Source organism: Heliangelus exortis, chromosome 1, assembly GCF_036169615.1.
Source record: "Heliangelus exortis chromosome 1, bHelExo1.hap1, whole genome shotgun sequence".
Taxonomy (NCBI): Eukaryota; Metazoa; Chordata; class Aves; order Apodiformes; family Trochilidae; genus Heliangelus; species Heliangelus exortis.
Window position 1 is genome coordinate 62,567,118 of NC_092422.1, and position 15,871 is coordinate 62,582,988.

The 15,871-nt window shown below is 39.1% G+C and overlaps 1 protein-coding gene across 1 annotated transcript; it reads right to left on the reverse strand.

Moving 5' to 3' along the window:
• Positions 1 to 592: 592 nt before the first annotated feature.
• On the reverse strand, positions 593 to 15,448 carry IL18RAP (interleukin 18 receptor accessory protein). The gene is made up of 10 exons (XM_071738472.1): positions 15,325 to 15,448; positions 13,298 to 13,565; positions 13,025 to 13,199; positions 11,538 to 11,712; positions 9,227 to 9,295; positions 8,842 to 8,962; positions 6,957 to 7,111; positions 5,957 to 6,094; positions 2,059 to 2,229; positions 593 to 1,103 (listed from the first exon to the last, which is right to left on the reverse strand). The coding sequence occupies exons 1-10, from the start codon at positions 15,446 to 15,448 to the stop codon at positions 730 to 732; spliced, it is 1,770 nt and encodes a 589-aa protein (XP_071594573.1). The 3' UTR covers positions 593 to 729.
• Positions 15,449 to 15,871: the final 423 nt, after the last annotated feature.

The window sequence follows — 15,871 nt, forward strand, 5'->3', positions numbered from 1 at the left end:
AGTAAGTCATCTGAACTCTGGAGAGTTAACAGCCAAAGGAAAGACTTTGGAGTCCCTAAAAGTCTAATAGCTGTGACAACTAGGACTTTGATTTACAACTGCAACACACCCCTAGTACCAACAGGTTCAGTAGGACCCATGAGTGAGCAGCACCAAACAGAATCAGCAACGTTCAGGTGTCTCCAAGTGTGAAAATTTAATGACTAGTAGGAATGTTTTCTCCCATTTCAGGAAGGATGGAGATGCCTGAGGTGAACCCTGAAAGACTGTTCCTTCTTTTCTCAACCTCTTCAGCAATACCTAGTTGCAGCACACTCCCATGGTACTTTTTCAGGGCTCCCAGAGGAGGAGGTGACTGATGTTAAATGAGTTTGGATTTGTCCCACTGGACTGCACAAGAAAATTAAACTGAAAGCTTCCTTTGGAGTTCCCTTTTTTAATCTTTTTCTAGAAAACAAGGACAAAAAAATATCCCAGAACATTTGCATATATGTCTCAACATCACAGCAAAGGATTATAAAAATAAAATAATAATTTATAAAAGATAGCTCACATTTACAGATGTATGCTGTGCCACTGAGCTTTGTTGTGGTGCTGCAGCACTGTTACACTGCAGTCCTCACCAATTTGGAGTGAGCTACTGCTGACTGCAGTGACATTCTGCAGTGGTCACATCATGGAGTCTTTTATGACACTGCCACCATTCCTGAGCCTGCTGTAAAATTTCTGCTATCGATACACCAGGCTGAATAACCTTTGGAAAAAGCCCTTTAGGCTGCAAGTCCCCAGCATCTTAGTAGTCTTTACTGGCATGTGGTAATGCATATATTTCCAGAATTTCTTGCTTGGAGCAGAAGAAAAAGAAGGCTTCCAGGTAATGACTGGTAAAATCCGAAGAGATTTCTTCACTACTGGAGGCAAAGTGTCTGGCTCTTGGAAAGCCTGGAACTTTATTAATACCAGTTTGATCTTTTTGTCTTCCAATGCACAGTTGATTGCTGCCTGCAGTTCAAAGATGCTTGGTCCACTGACATAGGCTGGGCTCAAAATAATTATTGCTCTTCTGCTTTGCTTAATAGCCATAACAACTTCATCTGTGTATGCTGGAGAAAAAAATTGTGACCATTACTGCATTCTATAATGGACTTTTTATCTTATCAGGTCTTTCATCAACAGTTGAAACCCCGAAATAAGGAAAATCAAAAATAAGGCTGCTGAACAAAGAGAACCATGGAATCATAGAATGGTGGTGGGATGGAAAGGACTTTTGAAGATTATCTAGCTCACCCCCTTACAGTGAGCAGGGACACCTTTAACTAGATTAAGTTTCTCAAAACCCTATCCAACCTGAACTTGAAGGTTTCCAGGACTGTGACTTCTACCACCTCTTTGAGCAGCATGTTCCAGTGGTTCACCACCCCCAACATAAAAAATTTCTTCCTTATTTCTAGTCTGAGTCTACTGTCTTTTAATTTAAAACCATTTACCCCTGTAAATGTCACAGTGTTCCATTGTAGGAGAGGAGTTCCACCCCTTTGAGTATTTTTTGGGCCCTAGAAATGTGTTTGCTATCAGAGGGTGCCACAACCATTCTTGTACAGGCTGGAGAACACAACTTGCTGCTCAGGAGGCGGAAGACACAGCTGAGACCTCAACACACTTTGTTGCTACACAGACAGGGCCTCATGAGACTCTTGGTCTTGTCCTTGTGTCTTCCAGGGATAGGTACTGAGGCCTTTCTAAACATTGCAGGTAGTACTGATTAAAGTTGCTTGGAAAGTAACTACTGAAATAGTTGGGGTCTTCTTTTCAGAGCCTGCTTGCAAGGAAATTCTTGGAGATGGCAGCTTTGCCTCAGTCTGGAAGCTCCCAGTGACCTCATTCAAATGTACATATGCCTCAGGTGCAGAGGACAGATACAAACATCAAAACATGATGAGATTTAAGATGAAACCCCAGTACCAAATTACAGCATTTGCTGATCTGATGCATAAGGTTTTCTGGAAAGTGAAAATTTTATAAACCCTGAAGATTTTCTACCATTTGCAAGGATCTTACCTCCTCCTGGAAGAACATCTCTTTCAAGAATACATAACTTGTACCCATATTTCTTTTCCAACATATCTGGGAGAAGCTCCAGGGCAAATTTTTCCTCACTAATTAAAGTAGAGTCACTTTCACAAGAGTCTGGTTTTGCATAGGACACAAATGCATCAAATTTTTTTCCATCTGAAATAAACAAATAAATAACACTGTATAAATCAAATCTGCCTGAAATATTCAGCATATTCCTTAATGATGTTTGAAATTATATCTATTTAAGCAGACAAAGCAAAATTATCATCTGTTCCTCAAGTACAGCCATCCAGTTACATGAAGTAAATCTTACTGCTTGTCATCTTGCAAATTTGATAGACATACACTACCTAAGCAAATGAGGAAGCTACAGATGCAAGGAAGTTTAAATCAGGTATTCTTGTGTATTTTCACAAACATGGTCCAGTTTTCACCAGTGGAAGATCTGGCCCTTTGTGGCAGAACCCATGATTCCTCATATTTTCATTCATTTGCCCAATGCTGATTCCAAAAATATTCATCAATGCCCAACTTATTTTGGAAATATACGAAATTTTAAAGGAACACTGTTCTTAAATATTCAGTGTGTGCAAAGGATGTGCTGTTTTCATATACTGTAACATGTCTAATCAGAGACTGGTGAATGTAGCAAAGCCTAAGTCTGATCCAAGTATCAGCTCAAACACCAAGTACTGACCAGTTCCTGAACTCCATTTCAGTTTTATTGAAATTATACATTTGTAAGGCACAGATGAAAAAACATATGAAGAAGTATTCTCAGCTATGAAACACCCTTGTACAAATGACCTGAGTTAGGCCCGCTTTGAATTTGCTGAATAAAATTTGAACTATGCTTGAGGGAGGAGGAAGGAAAACAAAAGGGCTAAAAAGAAAAGGCCCAGTAGACTCAGTCCAGTTCACCATATGAGGTTGGTTGATGCCATCTAAGGTGTCCTAAGATTGATGGGAGTGCCAAATTTATTGGGGGATCTTTGGAGACAGAAATCTTTTGAAATGGCAGGACATTCTCAGGCAGCCCAGATGACCTATGAGTCTACTGTCTACTCATCTGAATTGTAACATATTTTGATACAGCTAAGAGAAAGCAGAAATAAATTCAGCTGTTTATCATAGGGTCTTATTGCAGGGTGCTGCTGTAGAGGGAGCTGATGAATTTCATCATATTGACTGCATCAGAGCATCTTCACTGCATGGGAACTGAGGTACCTGAGCAGTGGTAATGTGTATTGCCTTGTGCCTCAGTGTTAACCTCCTGATTTCTATCCCTAGATGTCAGATTAGTATCACAAATCTGAGCTAGAGCCATCAGGCTCCCACAGGACCTAGAAGGGCCCACATGGATTCCAGGGAGCAAAGGAATTGCAGAAAACTACTGACATTCATGAGCTGGGGTTGAATACCTACATTCAGAACCATTATGCAGCACAAAGTGTGTCATCAAAACAAAACACAGGCTTGCCAAATAAGTTTGGAGGAGAAGGGTGTGATGAGACAACACACGTTACATCCCTGCCCCTTCCCTCCAGTCCTGGCCACACATTTTCACCACTTCCTTCTACCGGTGCAGAAGCTCTTGTGGTAAGGGAGGAAGCTGATTCACTTTGCTAGCTACTCACTGTCTTTTGCTGAGTTATTTTTCTGTCAAGATGAGTCAATCTAGGCCCACAAGAGCTAATCACCAACAGCAGGTATGCAGCACCAGTGTGGGAACTGAAGGTGAGGCAAAGGATCACCAGACTGGTGCAGATAAATTTAAATTAGGCTACATCCTGAATCGAAGCTCCTTTTAAAATAGTTTTTAATTAACAGAACTACAAGCTAGATATTCCTTATTTCGCCTACAGAGGTCACTACAATCTTGCTAGCAGCAATTAATAAATACATCACCATTTTCTTTCATAATATTACAATTAAAATTATAGTATTATAATATCTTTTATAATATTATAATATTATAATGTAATATTAGTATTACAATAGCAAGTTTAAAAGAAATACACAGTAAGCATCACTAGGAATTGTTCTTTTCCCCAGAATAGTACAGAAGGACAGTTACAACCTGAGGAAATTTTGGCACAAACATTTAAGATGCCCAAAGGATAGGAAAACAAGAATACCTGAGTTAAGAAAAGTGACTGCATACATGGTCTATAAATGCTAGTTTGGTGTAAATGTCTAGATGGCAAACATAAAATTCAGAAAGGGATTTTTTATATTTCCCAATGTTAGTGTCACAGCTTCTGCATTGTTGCCTCCTCCTTCTGGAAGAAGGCAAGATTTTTAAGATTTGTATCTGAAATGGCTAAGGACGAAGCCCAAGGGTTAGAGAGGAATGAGAAAAGAGGTGGCCTTACTGCTGACTTCTACTACCAAATGGGAAGGTACAGAGATGATGGAGGCAGTTTCTTCTTTGAGGCTCACTGTGATAGGAGAGACAGCAACAGACACACGATGCAATAGAGGTTATTCTCATTAGATGTGAGAAACAGTGAAAAGTTTGCACTGTGAGAGTGGTCAAACACTGGACCACACTGTGCAGAAAATTTGAGGGTTCTCTGTCCACAAGGTCCTCAGCAACCTGGACTAGGCTGGCTTTGATTTGAGTAGGGTGGGGGATATGACAAGTCCCAGAGGTCCCTGAATTGTGGAATTCTGCAATTCTCTGATTCTGTGCTAAGATGGAAGGTAGGGAAGAAGGCACAGTTGTTCTGCACGCTCCATGCCCCCATCCTGCAAATGGTGCTGCGTGCACGTGGTAAAGGAGAGAAAAGAGGCTCCCACCATGGAACCCAACAGTGTCTTCAACTTCAAAGTGCAGATATCAGCAGGTCTGTCTTTGTCCTACTGACATATGAGGTGAGTTCTAAGGGACTTTCCAGAGTTCTTAAATTAATGTTACCTATTAGAGGGGGATTTTTGAGTGATTTCCCAAATCGCTTTTGCGAGTTGCCTTAGGGCTCACAAAAATACCCAAAAGGGTATTTAAATGTCTCATTGTCTATCTATTTATAGATACCTAAATACAGTTATTTCACAAACATCATCTACCTATACACAGTCAAACACGAAAACAGGCCTAGTCATTTATACCTCAAACTGCATCAAGATTCAATAATTTTTACAAAAACTTCCTTGGGCACATGCTATCAGAAATTTTTTTCAACTCATGAAAGAAAATTATATGTTAAGTTATTTGAAATAGGCAGTCATTTCCAATACATTTTTATACTGCTGACTATGTTGGAAGTTCATTTAGTTGATGATGATGGTATGATGCAACTAAGGAGATGTGAAATACCAGAAACTGATCACTTTGGCGTAAATGTCAAGATGGCCAACATAATGTTTAGAAAGAGGTTATGAGTATTTCCCAAATGTAAACCTCTCATTTGATGCACTATATAGTTTTATTTCCTTCCTTTATTCCTTCTTCAGAGAAATTATTTGGCCTCAAGTGAAAAATACAACAGATTCTGGAGTCCTTCACTTAGTTCTGCAAAGATATTCGATTCTTCTCCACAGGTTCTGTTGAACAGTTTGGGAGAATGAGGTTAAAATGTTGAAGATGTTCTGTTATTCCCTGCCAAAAGTCAGTTTCCTCATATTTCAAATTCAACTTCTACTGGTAAATTAGGGATCTTGTAAAAGGCTGACTGTTACATTTACTCCACTCTGCCTGGCTTTTTTTCCATCTGAATTTACTGAGGATCTTGTTAGTTTTAACAGCTTTTGTATGGGCTCAAAAGGAACAGTGTCTTTAAGAGAATTTAATGAAATGATTAACTGACACTAGATTTACCCATGTGGCAAAAGGCAATAGAAAAACTGGAGAAAATTAGTAGTATTCCGTATTTCTTACCTCCTGTAGCTTCATCATGGACCAGATAACTTCGGTACATCAGCACTATTTCAATCCAGTGATGGTAAATAAAAGCAGTGCACAAAAGGAATGAAAATAGACAAGAAATGGCACTGCAGAGTATATATAAGAGAAACACTGTAGAAAGAAAAGGGGTTTATCATAAATCAGACTTTCCAAAACAATATTCACACTTAGATGAAAACTCAGCCCAGAAATGAGGGCAAACAATCTCACAGTCATCATTCTTGTCCCACTGGCAAAATTTTGGGAAGTCAAGAATTCATTTAGCTGCAAACTTTAACACAGAATTTCGACCTAACAGGGATCTTTTTTTGAATAATGTCCTCTTGATGGGCTGAAAAGCCAATCTGTGGTGGAAGGCAAAGAGAAAATAATCTGTTGTACACCCAGCAGAGCTGAAAGTAGTCATCTCTTGAGAAAGAAGAGCCACATCAGAACACATTTAGCCCTGCTGGACCTTTCCTGTACCACTCTAGTAATGAATCTCCACTATGAACTATAGTTCAATAGTTTAGATTCTACACTAATTCTACTTTTGGCCTTTACTTGAAAGGCTACCACAGTCATATCAGTTATGGTAACTTCTCAGAAACATACATGCTAAGGACTGGGGGAAAAAAACATGAATATCCTATGAAAATAAAGGAATACTACTGCTTTTAGCAGCTGCTCTGCTTCAGTGTAATAGACTGTCTATTAATGTTCAGAGATGCTATTCTCCCCTTCCTCCCATTTAGTCTCCAGCTTCTGCTTGGCCCATCTGCCTCCATTAAGTCCCCATATAGCCCCATCATTCTGAATAGTCCTCAGAATAATGTGCCTTGCTAGGTATCTGACAAATCAAACTCTTCCCATCCAGCTTCAAGGTATTTCTGCAACTGGTTAAAAAGCCAGTGTCAATGGGGAATGAATTTGTAGAAGCAAATAAATTGAAATGTCTCTTCAAGGGCAAGTAGTTATCCATCAACAGTTTTACCTCTCTGCTTTCTTTTCAGCTGGATCACAGCAGTGGCATTCCCCACAGAATTCTCAGCGAAGCAAGTGAAGTTACTGCTGAGATCCCTTTCAGTAACTTCATTCAGTTTTGCGACATGACGAAGTGCGTGCCCCTTTAAACCTTTTAGATAAATGCTAAAAATAAAAAAAAGTGAAAAAAAAAATGTTATGATACGTTTGCGGTTCAATCACACAATCCCCAAATGTCTTAAAAAGAAAGGCTTTCAGCTTGAACTTCTAACATCAATACCATAATCTGGTTTGGAAGTTGGTTTGGTTTTTGGTTTTTTTTTTACACTGTAAGAAAATGCTAACAATCTGCAGATTGGAAACTTTATTCTTAATTCATCAAGACAGCAGAGTACTTAAACATTTGCCTAGTTTTAAATATATAGCTCCCCCCTCTATAAGATTATTAGTGTTTTTCTAAGATGTAAAATATTCCCTTTGCAGAAATGCAGGGAAATTAAACTTCCCAAAGAAGCCCCAAAGAAAAACTATCTGGCCAAAATGGTTGAGCAGCACATCCTTTTGTACAGAGATAGAAAGCCCAAGGACAGGATAATCAAACAGAGTAAGACAGTTATAAGGGACAGAAGTATAGGACATGAAGAGGAATCAGAGGAATCTCTTTGGGTCTGAGTGAGGGTTGTGGGGAACAGATATGTGTCTGCAACCACTCAAGAATATCCAGGGTTTCTGAGTCTCGGTGTTTCTCTTTGAAAGCCACAAATACAGGCATCTCTAGGTGGTTCCAAAGGCACCTCACATCTTGACACTGCAAAATGGAAGTCTGCCATGGCCTTACCTCTGCTAAATTAAGATAGAGAGGCTTGAGAATGGGTCAGGATTCAACCTTGACTGAAAGTCTATTGGGAATGTTTTCTTTATCTGGATCTTTCAAAAATAAACAAACAGAAATTGTATGCACAGAAAAAACCCCTAAAAACTTAGTAAGAACATTATAAGGCTAAACATTCAAAAGGTAGGAAAATCTGATTTCCAATCTACCTCATGAGTGAGTGTGCATATGCCATATGCATATGCACACATTTATTATTTTTTTCCCTGATGACACCTCCTAATAATTTGATTTTAACAATGACAGCGTGGGTTTTGCTTCCCCCACTGTAGAGAAAAGTTTTCCAATGAAGATGATTAAGGGCTGAGTAGTGAAAGACACACTTGCTTGTAGAGCCTTCACTATGTTTCTTGTACAAGTTGGACATGGAAAAAGTGAGTAAGACAGGGAAGTTCAGGAAGGAAAGGGAAGCATGGTAATTATTTGGGTTGTCATCAAGCCACAGGAAACCTTTACCCCACATGTTGCTTCTCTGTAGCATCTGCTTAATTCTTGCCAGTGAGGACTCCTGAAGTTCAGCATCTTGAAATTCAATGCCTCAGGTCCTCAGACTGACTCAATAAACACACCTCAATATCTGAGGCAACCAAACCCCTGGCAATGTCCACTGTGCTGTTCTACAGACCTGGTTTATTCCCCACTTGCAGAAGGCTTCCAAAGACAGATTATTTTTAGCAAGGCACAGCAGAGGGAACACTGGAAAGCAGCTGATGCAAGTGCAGGCAACTGGACACCATTTGTGTTGAAGCTGTCCATGGGCTAAAGCTTTAGGAAGAAGAGCTAAGGTTGCATGGAGAGTTGGAGTTCTTGACTTTTTGGCCATGAACCTGTGCTTCAAGTGAAGTGCACATACCTGTCACATGCACACAGACACACAAATTTGTAAGCTGAAGAGCAGAGCCTTCTGAGACTTTTCCATAAAATGCATGCAGTAAAGCTGTTGTAGAAGGATTTTTACAGCTGTTCACTGTAGTAGTATTCAGACTGATGGCCTTTTTCTTACCTAGTTTCCTGATTCAAGTTGTCATTTATATTTTCTTTGCTGTTTCTTTTCCATGTTACCTTCATTGGAGAAACTCTTTCAAACCCAAACTGTACACGACATTCCAATTCAAATGGCTTTCCTGGAACAAGTTAGCACATGAAAACCATGCATGAAGGTGACCAGAATATTTTTCCCTTATATATCCTGGTACCTCTATAGCACGTGATGCTTCATTTAATAAGAAATATCTATATCAACAAAAAAATCCCACAGTTTATATAAAGTTTTCATACTTCTAGAGAAAAAAACTGTTTTGTTTTATCAGGGTAATCTATCCACCACTATCCACCAAAATCTCATTTGAACATTGTCTTTCACTTTTAGATAAAGAATTGAAACTTACCAAGCTCTGCTTCGAGGATGACCACACCTTTGGGATACAAGAGATTTGGTGGATGGATGGTGTTCTTTGCTGCAATAAACATGAATACTTTTTATAACTGTAATGCTATCATCAGTGCAGAAGACCAGAGAAAATATCTAATAGAATTTTTTTTTCAAATGGTGGGTAGAATTAAAGACCTAAATCCAAGAGGATTGTTTACAATTCTTGAGGTGTCGTAAGAGTGCACAGATCATGGAGTTTTGACAACAAAGCTTATTTAGCTACTTAAAGACCTGCTCTCTCAGTTCCTCTTAGGTCATGCCATCTTTCATGAACCAAGGAGCTCAGCATCAAGCCTTCATTTAAGGCTATTTCAGATTCAGATATTAAACCCCTCTTTACAAAACCTCCTTCCTACCACTTTCCTTCAAAGCCCCATTCCATGCTCAGTAAGCACATGTGAAGCAGACACCTGACTCACAAGCACATGTACTTGCATTAAAATAACTTCCCCTCCATTTCCTTTCCTTTTCTTTCATTTTTTTTTTTTTCACAAAGGAAGGACTGCCAAAAGGCACAGCTAATGACACCCATAGTTCATACATTCTACTGAGCAATTACCCAGGTACCAGAAAAACAGCCTGAAGAGGCTAAAAACAACGCCTCTGCTATGCTAGGAAAGTCCCGTTGTACAAGAAATGGTGCCACTTTTTCTTTCTGTTTTGTTTTTCTTTTTTTTTAAGCCAAGCCACAGCAGAGAAATGTACACAAGGTTCACAGGGAGTACATACGTTCATGGCAGCCTTTAAGTGTTTTTCTGACTGTGCTGTGGAGGGAGGGAAAAGAACTGAGAAGTACAGTGCATGAGCTCAGGTTTAGCCAGATGAGAATAAAAGAAGAGTTAGTCTATGTCTACTTGGAAAATACCGTGGTAACATGGACAGAGAAAAGAGTGAAAGAGCATCACACAGTTTAACCCAGCACAGAGGTCTCAAGACTTGGTGAGACAAGATTTCCAGCCCCTGTCTTGATAGGGCATATGTATTTTACCAATGCCATCTTGGTATCAAATGCATGAAACATTTCCATAAAAAAGACCAGCTTTTTCGGAGGACTGCTGCCCTCACTAGACCATAGAACTATGTTGCTTCACCTGGACTTTTATTTTGGTCTCTAAATCTTGTTCTCCCTTCCACAGAGTGGCCCACTTTCCACTAGGATGTTGAGAACAGGTTCTGTGCTGTCGCCATACAGAAATAGCTGTACTGGGTCTGTCCATCTCAGGATACAGAATAGACATAGCTATGCTTTCCTCTGGGACCTGTGATTGGCTGCAGTGCCTGCTGAGACTTTCTTACAGCATAGGTATCTGGAGAAAAGGAGATATCCATATCCCTCTTTTAGCAAACTAAACATTCTCCCTTGTTCCTGGTCCTGAGTTGCCAGCATGCTCCCTTGCATAGCACTGACATTGACCAATGGCACCCTGCCAGGCAATGTCTGGGTTTCACCTGAAGGGCAGCAGAGGACAGTAAATATTACAGAAAAGATCAAAATTATTTGAAGAAGAATATAATGTCATGCCAAATCACTGTGTCATGGAGTTCTGGTCAGTTTTATTTAGTAATCCATAGGGACCATGCAGGTAGTGATGCTCTCACGTAAGCAGCACATGCAGCAACAAATGGATTGTTTGTTGGTTAAATTGCTCACAGGTCTCCTGTTTCCTCCACTGTTAAAAAGTGGATGATGGTAACTGATCTCACCAACATCACCTTCCTTGCCATTGCCAAGTGAATCAAGTGAAGGTCTCAGCTATGCCACAAGGAAAAATTATTTTTATCTAATACCTACTTTCACATAATCCTCTACTTCAGGGATAAAGGTGATATTGATATACAGTGCTTTTCTCCACACATTCCATGCAGGATTAGCATTCCTTCTTCCTAGCACATTAATATTTTCCTAGCAGTCCCCATAGAGTACATGGAGAACATTGGCACCAGCTGGAGTTTCATGGATTCTGCTCCCAGACCATGAGATCTAAACCTTTTGGTAGACTTGATTCCTACTGTTAGGAACTAAAATAAATCCAAGGTAGAATTACATCTTGAAAATGGTGGCATTGTATGCTACTGACCATTAAAGTTTACAGTCTGTGTCCCAAGATGTTCTCAGAATACTGGGAAAGAACTTTCATGATCGTGTAGCTAATTAAGGTCGAGTTTTTCAGAAAATGAGCCGGAACAAAAGGAATAAATAGGGTAGGAAAGAATAAAGAAAACATAGTTTTTTCAGGTATTTTATTCTGAGTTATTCTATTACTCACCAGTAACTTCTGCTGTTACTGCTGTTCTCACTGTCCACTTGGTAGTGTTCTCATAGAAAGTGTAATCACACACATACGTTCCTGCATCTTTGTCATAGGTTGGATTCAGGTAGATTTCATTATGCCGAAGCTTTAGGCTTTGTCTGCTTTTCCTGTGTTTTATCTGATGCCCATCCTAATTGAAGAAAATCAAGGAATTAGAAGTCCTTTTTTTTTTTTGCTGTTGCTGTTATTAAATTGTATTTTAAGTTACTTGGATAGGATTGACGTGGCAGTAGGGCTAAGCCAAACTCATACCACAGAAGTTAAGAAAAAAATTTTAAAATTATGTATTAGGAGCCTGAGGATGTTTGTCGGTTATATTTCAAAAAAATTGTAGTCTATAATATGTGAATACCACTGTCTTTTTTAAAAATAATTTTAAATTTATGGTTTCTATGAAAAGATTGAAATTTTTAATCTCATGTAAATTAAACTCCTATTACTAAAAAGCAACAAAAAAAGGGCTGGCTATTTTTTATTCTGTAAATCAATTGTTTTGAAAACATTTTCATATTCCTTTATAAGAAGTAAAATGTAGTTTTAGATTGTCTGAAATTAACAACACAGTCACCACCTTTAAAAAGATGAAAACTATTTTTTTAAAAAACGCCCCTATTTTTAAGTGTATTTATATTCTCTAAGATCACTAAGAATTTTCCTTAAATCAAATCCCTGAGAAAAATTCACTAAAGAAAAAATGAAATAATCTCTCTGAATTCAGTGGGTTTCAAATCAAGATTCAGGTAGACGTATACCTCTTTTAAGTTGGGAAGTTATTTGGGAAGTAAAGTTGGGAAGTAACTTTGATTAGATCATAATTCTACCTCATAGAATAAATAATACAAGTAATATCACGTACTAAAACGCACAATTGAAACTTCAGCCCTTTTCATTTGCTCCTTTATACAAACTTAGATTGCATACTAAAATTGTTAAAACCAAAACAGGAAAAAATTCTAGTGGTCATATGAAAAGAGTAAATTGATTATATTTCAGTGGAATAGTGGTTCATTAAAAACAGGATTCTTGATAAAAACAGATTGAAACATTAACCCTAGAATAATTTTGTTTCTAACAAAGCCACATTTCTTCAGTATCTTTAATATTTTCAAATTGTAAAATGTTAAAAAAAATCTTATGATTTTAAATTTCAAACATATGTCATATTTTTAAAGAAATTATTTTGATTCTTAATCAATTCTATTTCTTAACTGAAGAGGAAGTATCTCCAGGCTTATATAAATGGAATGATATTCTGTGTGTGGCAATTTTTTTCAAAACTCTTACTTAGAGACATCCTACACTGCAATTCAAGATTCTGCTTTTGGATTGATGTTATCAGGTTGTATTCTCTGCCAAAAAAGTGTTGAAACTGTGGCACATGAGCATTAACTAGAACACTGGTAGCTTCACCACCACTGAATGCTCAAGAGACTGACTCTTACCTTGTACCATGTTACATCTGACTTTTTTACATGGCTGTAGCATTTTGTCCCAGGACAAGTTATAGAATTCCCATTGCCAGCAAGAAGATACAGTCTATTTGTGTCATAACCTGAGCAATTTGCCACCTTCTTTGTTTGAACCTCCAGAACAATTTTGAGACATGGGATTTTTTCCCTGAGTGATGGAGGGAAAAAACAGTTATCAATTTAACACACAAACCAAAACAATAGATTCTTATGCAGAAATTTAAAGCCTGTTGCTCCATTACATACCGTATCACACAGATGTACACTCCAGAAGCAGTGGCTCTTACTGGTTTAAACCAAAGTGCATTCCCTTGGAGGGAAAGATTAGAGCTTTCCTGTATAGCCTTTGGTAACTCTTTGTCTTTCTGGAGCCAGAACCATTTCACCTGAGGTTGTTTTAGAACTGAGCTGTCGTAAATGTGTGTAGCAGGACTATCTGGTAAAGTGCATTGTAAAACAAATTCCTCATCACTAATTGCACGGTACCGTATTTGGGGCTCAGCATAGGAACATCCTGAAAAGCAGAAAAGCAGGACAATAGGATACTATTACCACCTGAAAGAACACACAGTCACAATTAAAAAAAAAATAATAATAAACAAATACAACTTTACTTTTCTTCGTGTTAAATACTTTTTATGTGACTGAGTGCTGGTGGGCTACTAGAGAATTCATTTCCACAAATTCCATTCCTTGAAAAATGGAATTTACCAGTGCTCTCAAAAGTTTATTCTTAGGTTTCCAAAGGTTTATTAGGCTTTTTCCAAAAGCCTAATGTGAAAACAGCTTAAGAGATTTAGCGAACTGAAGATTTTCACATGGCTGCTAACCTGTTAAACCACAACTCTACAGAAAATCAGATGCAGGTCTTCTGGCAGCCTTAATATTAATGGAGAAGGGACTGACATAAACCTGAAGAAGCAGAGCCTGCCCATCACAAACCCCTCTTAGGGTAAAGTTGACAAGCACTATTGTCTCTCTGCTTCCAAATCTTTCCCCTCTTACTTTTAATTTACTGTCAGTAAAATTAGACAAAATTTTAGATTCTGAAATCTGTGGTCACCTATCCTAACCCTGAATTCTCATAAGGCTGGCCAGCCTTGCTGCATAACCCCTCCTACCTGCCAGGATGTGGCAACCCTTGAAAGTAGGGCAAGATTTCACTTTAGCAGGAGGGAGGGCATGAAATCATCGGTTCCTCGCCTGCCCACCTGGGAAACTTTTTGCAGTTTTGGTTTCTCTCTGCTAACTAAATCTGATCAAGCTTCTCAAGATAAATTGGCATGGGTGGAAGACTTTGATATATTGTATTGGTCTCACTTTACCTTTCTCTTCCTTCTCCCTCTTAAGATGCTTGGACCAGCTGCTAGAGACTTCAGGGAGTCACAGAAGCAATTCATTTGCTCCCTTCAGTTCTCAGAAATTCTCCCTTGCATTTGTCCTTTTTTTTTTCATTAGGGGACTGGCTTTTGAATTATATTTGGGGTAAACCGTATAATCAGTACTTAAAAAGCCTGCGGAAATCTTAGAAACAGATGCTTTCCTGACACAAGCATGGACAAAGGCAGGAAAAACTCATGAAGAAGACCAATGGCATCCTGGCCTGTCTCAGGAACAGCGTGGCCAGCAGGTCCAGGGAAGGGATTCTGCCCCTGTACTCAGCACTGGTGAGGCCACACCTCGAGTCTTGTGTCCAGTTCTAGGCTCCTCAGTTCAGGAAGGAGATTGAGGTGCTGGAGCAGGTCCAAAGGAGGGCAACCAGGCTGGTGAAGGGACTCGAGCACAGATCCTATGAGGAGAGGCTGAGGGAGCTGGGGCTGTTCAGCCTGGAGAAGAGGAGGCTCAGGGGAGACCTCATCACTCTCTACAACTCCCTGAAAGGAGGGGGTAGCCAGGTGGGGGTTGGTCTCTTTTCCCAGGCAACTCTCAGCAAGACAAGAGGGCATGGTCTCAAGTTGTGCCAGGGGAGCTTTAGGTTGGACATTAGAAAGAATTTCTTTACTGAGAGGGTGATCAGGCATTGGAATGGGCTGCCCCGGGAAGTGGTGGATTCTCCATCCCTGGAGATATTTAAAAAGAGACTGGATGTGGCACTCAGTGCCATGGTCTGGTAACTGCAGTGGTAGTGGATCAAGGGTTGGACTTGATGATCTCTGAGGTCCCTTCCAGCCCAGCCAATTCTATGATTCTAAGGCATGGCAAAATGAAGCTCCACTTTCATCAGCTGTCAGAAAGCACCACAAACTCCAAACCTCACCAAACCAGACCCTTACCTGACAAGTTAATCTCTCTAAATTCCGTCCCACTGACAAGCAGTGCTAGGATCCAGCACAAAGTAATCATTACTTTCTTTATGACTTTTTGTTGACAATCTGAGATGTTTTCTTTAGGAATCATCTCAGTTTCTGTAAAAGAGAAAACCATTTTTTTAATATTATTCCAATAAGGCAGGAAATCAGATATTTTATTATGTAGTTCTATAAAACTCAACAGACAGCATTTCCAAATATTGCACTTTTTAAAAATAGGGTTTGCAGCACTTTTCCTGCTCATCTTATTTCACACAAATGCAGGATATGTGTATTTCAAGAATATGCAACTGTTTCTTTGCATACATCTTTCACGGACTTGCTTACAGATGGATTTTCAGATTACACCTGCTGTAATGCAGAACTCCACATCTGGAGCAGAAATGCATGTCTTTCAGATGCTGTTTCTGTTAGAAGAGGAACCTTTAAGATGAAAAATAAGATACCAAACAGAAGACAACCAAATCAGTATCTTATCAGCAACAGACTGAGAAAGGAATAACTGATATCA

What these genes read in the sequence shown, in the direction of transcription:
- IL18RAP (XM_071738472.1), bottom strand. Translation starts at nt 15,448, where the DNA reads ATGATTCCTAAAGAAAACATCTCAGATTGTCAACAAAAAGTCATAAAG. An exon ending in AGTAACAGCAGAAGTTACTG is followed by an intron (nt 9,296 to 11,537) that starts GTGAGTAATAGA and finishes TGTTTATTGCAG; the next exon opens with CAAAGAACACCATCCATCCA. An exon ending in GCTGAAAAGAAAGCAGAGAG is followed by an intron (nt 6,095 to 6,956) that starts GTAAAACTGTTG and finishes TTCTTTCTACAG; the next exon opens with TGTTTCTCTTATATATACTC.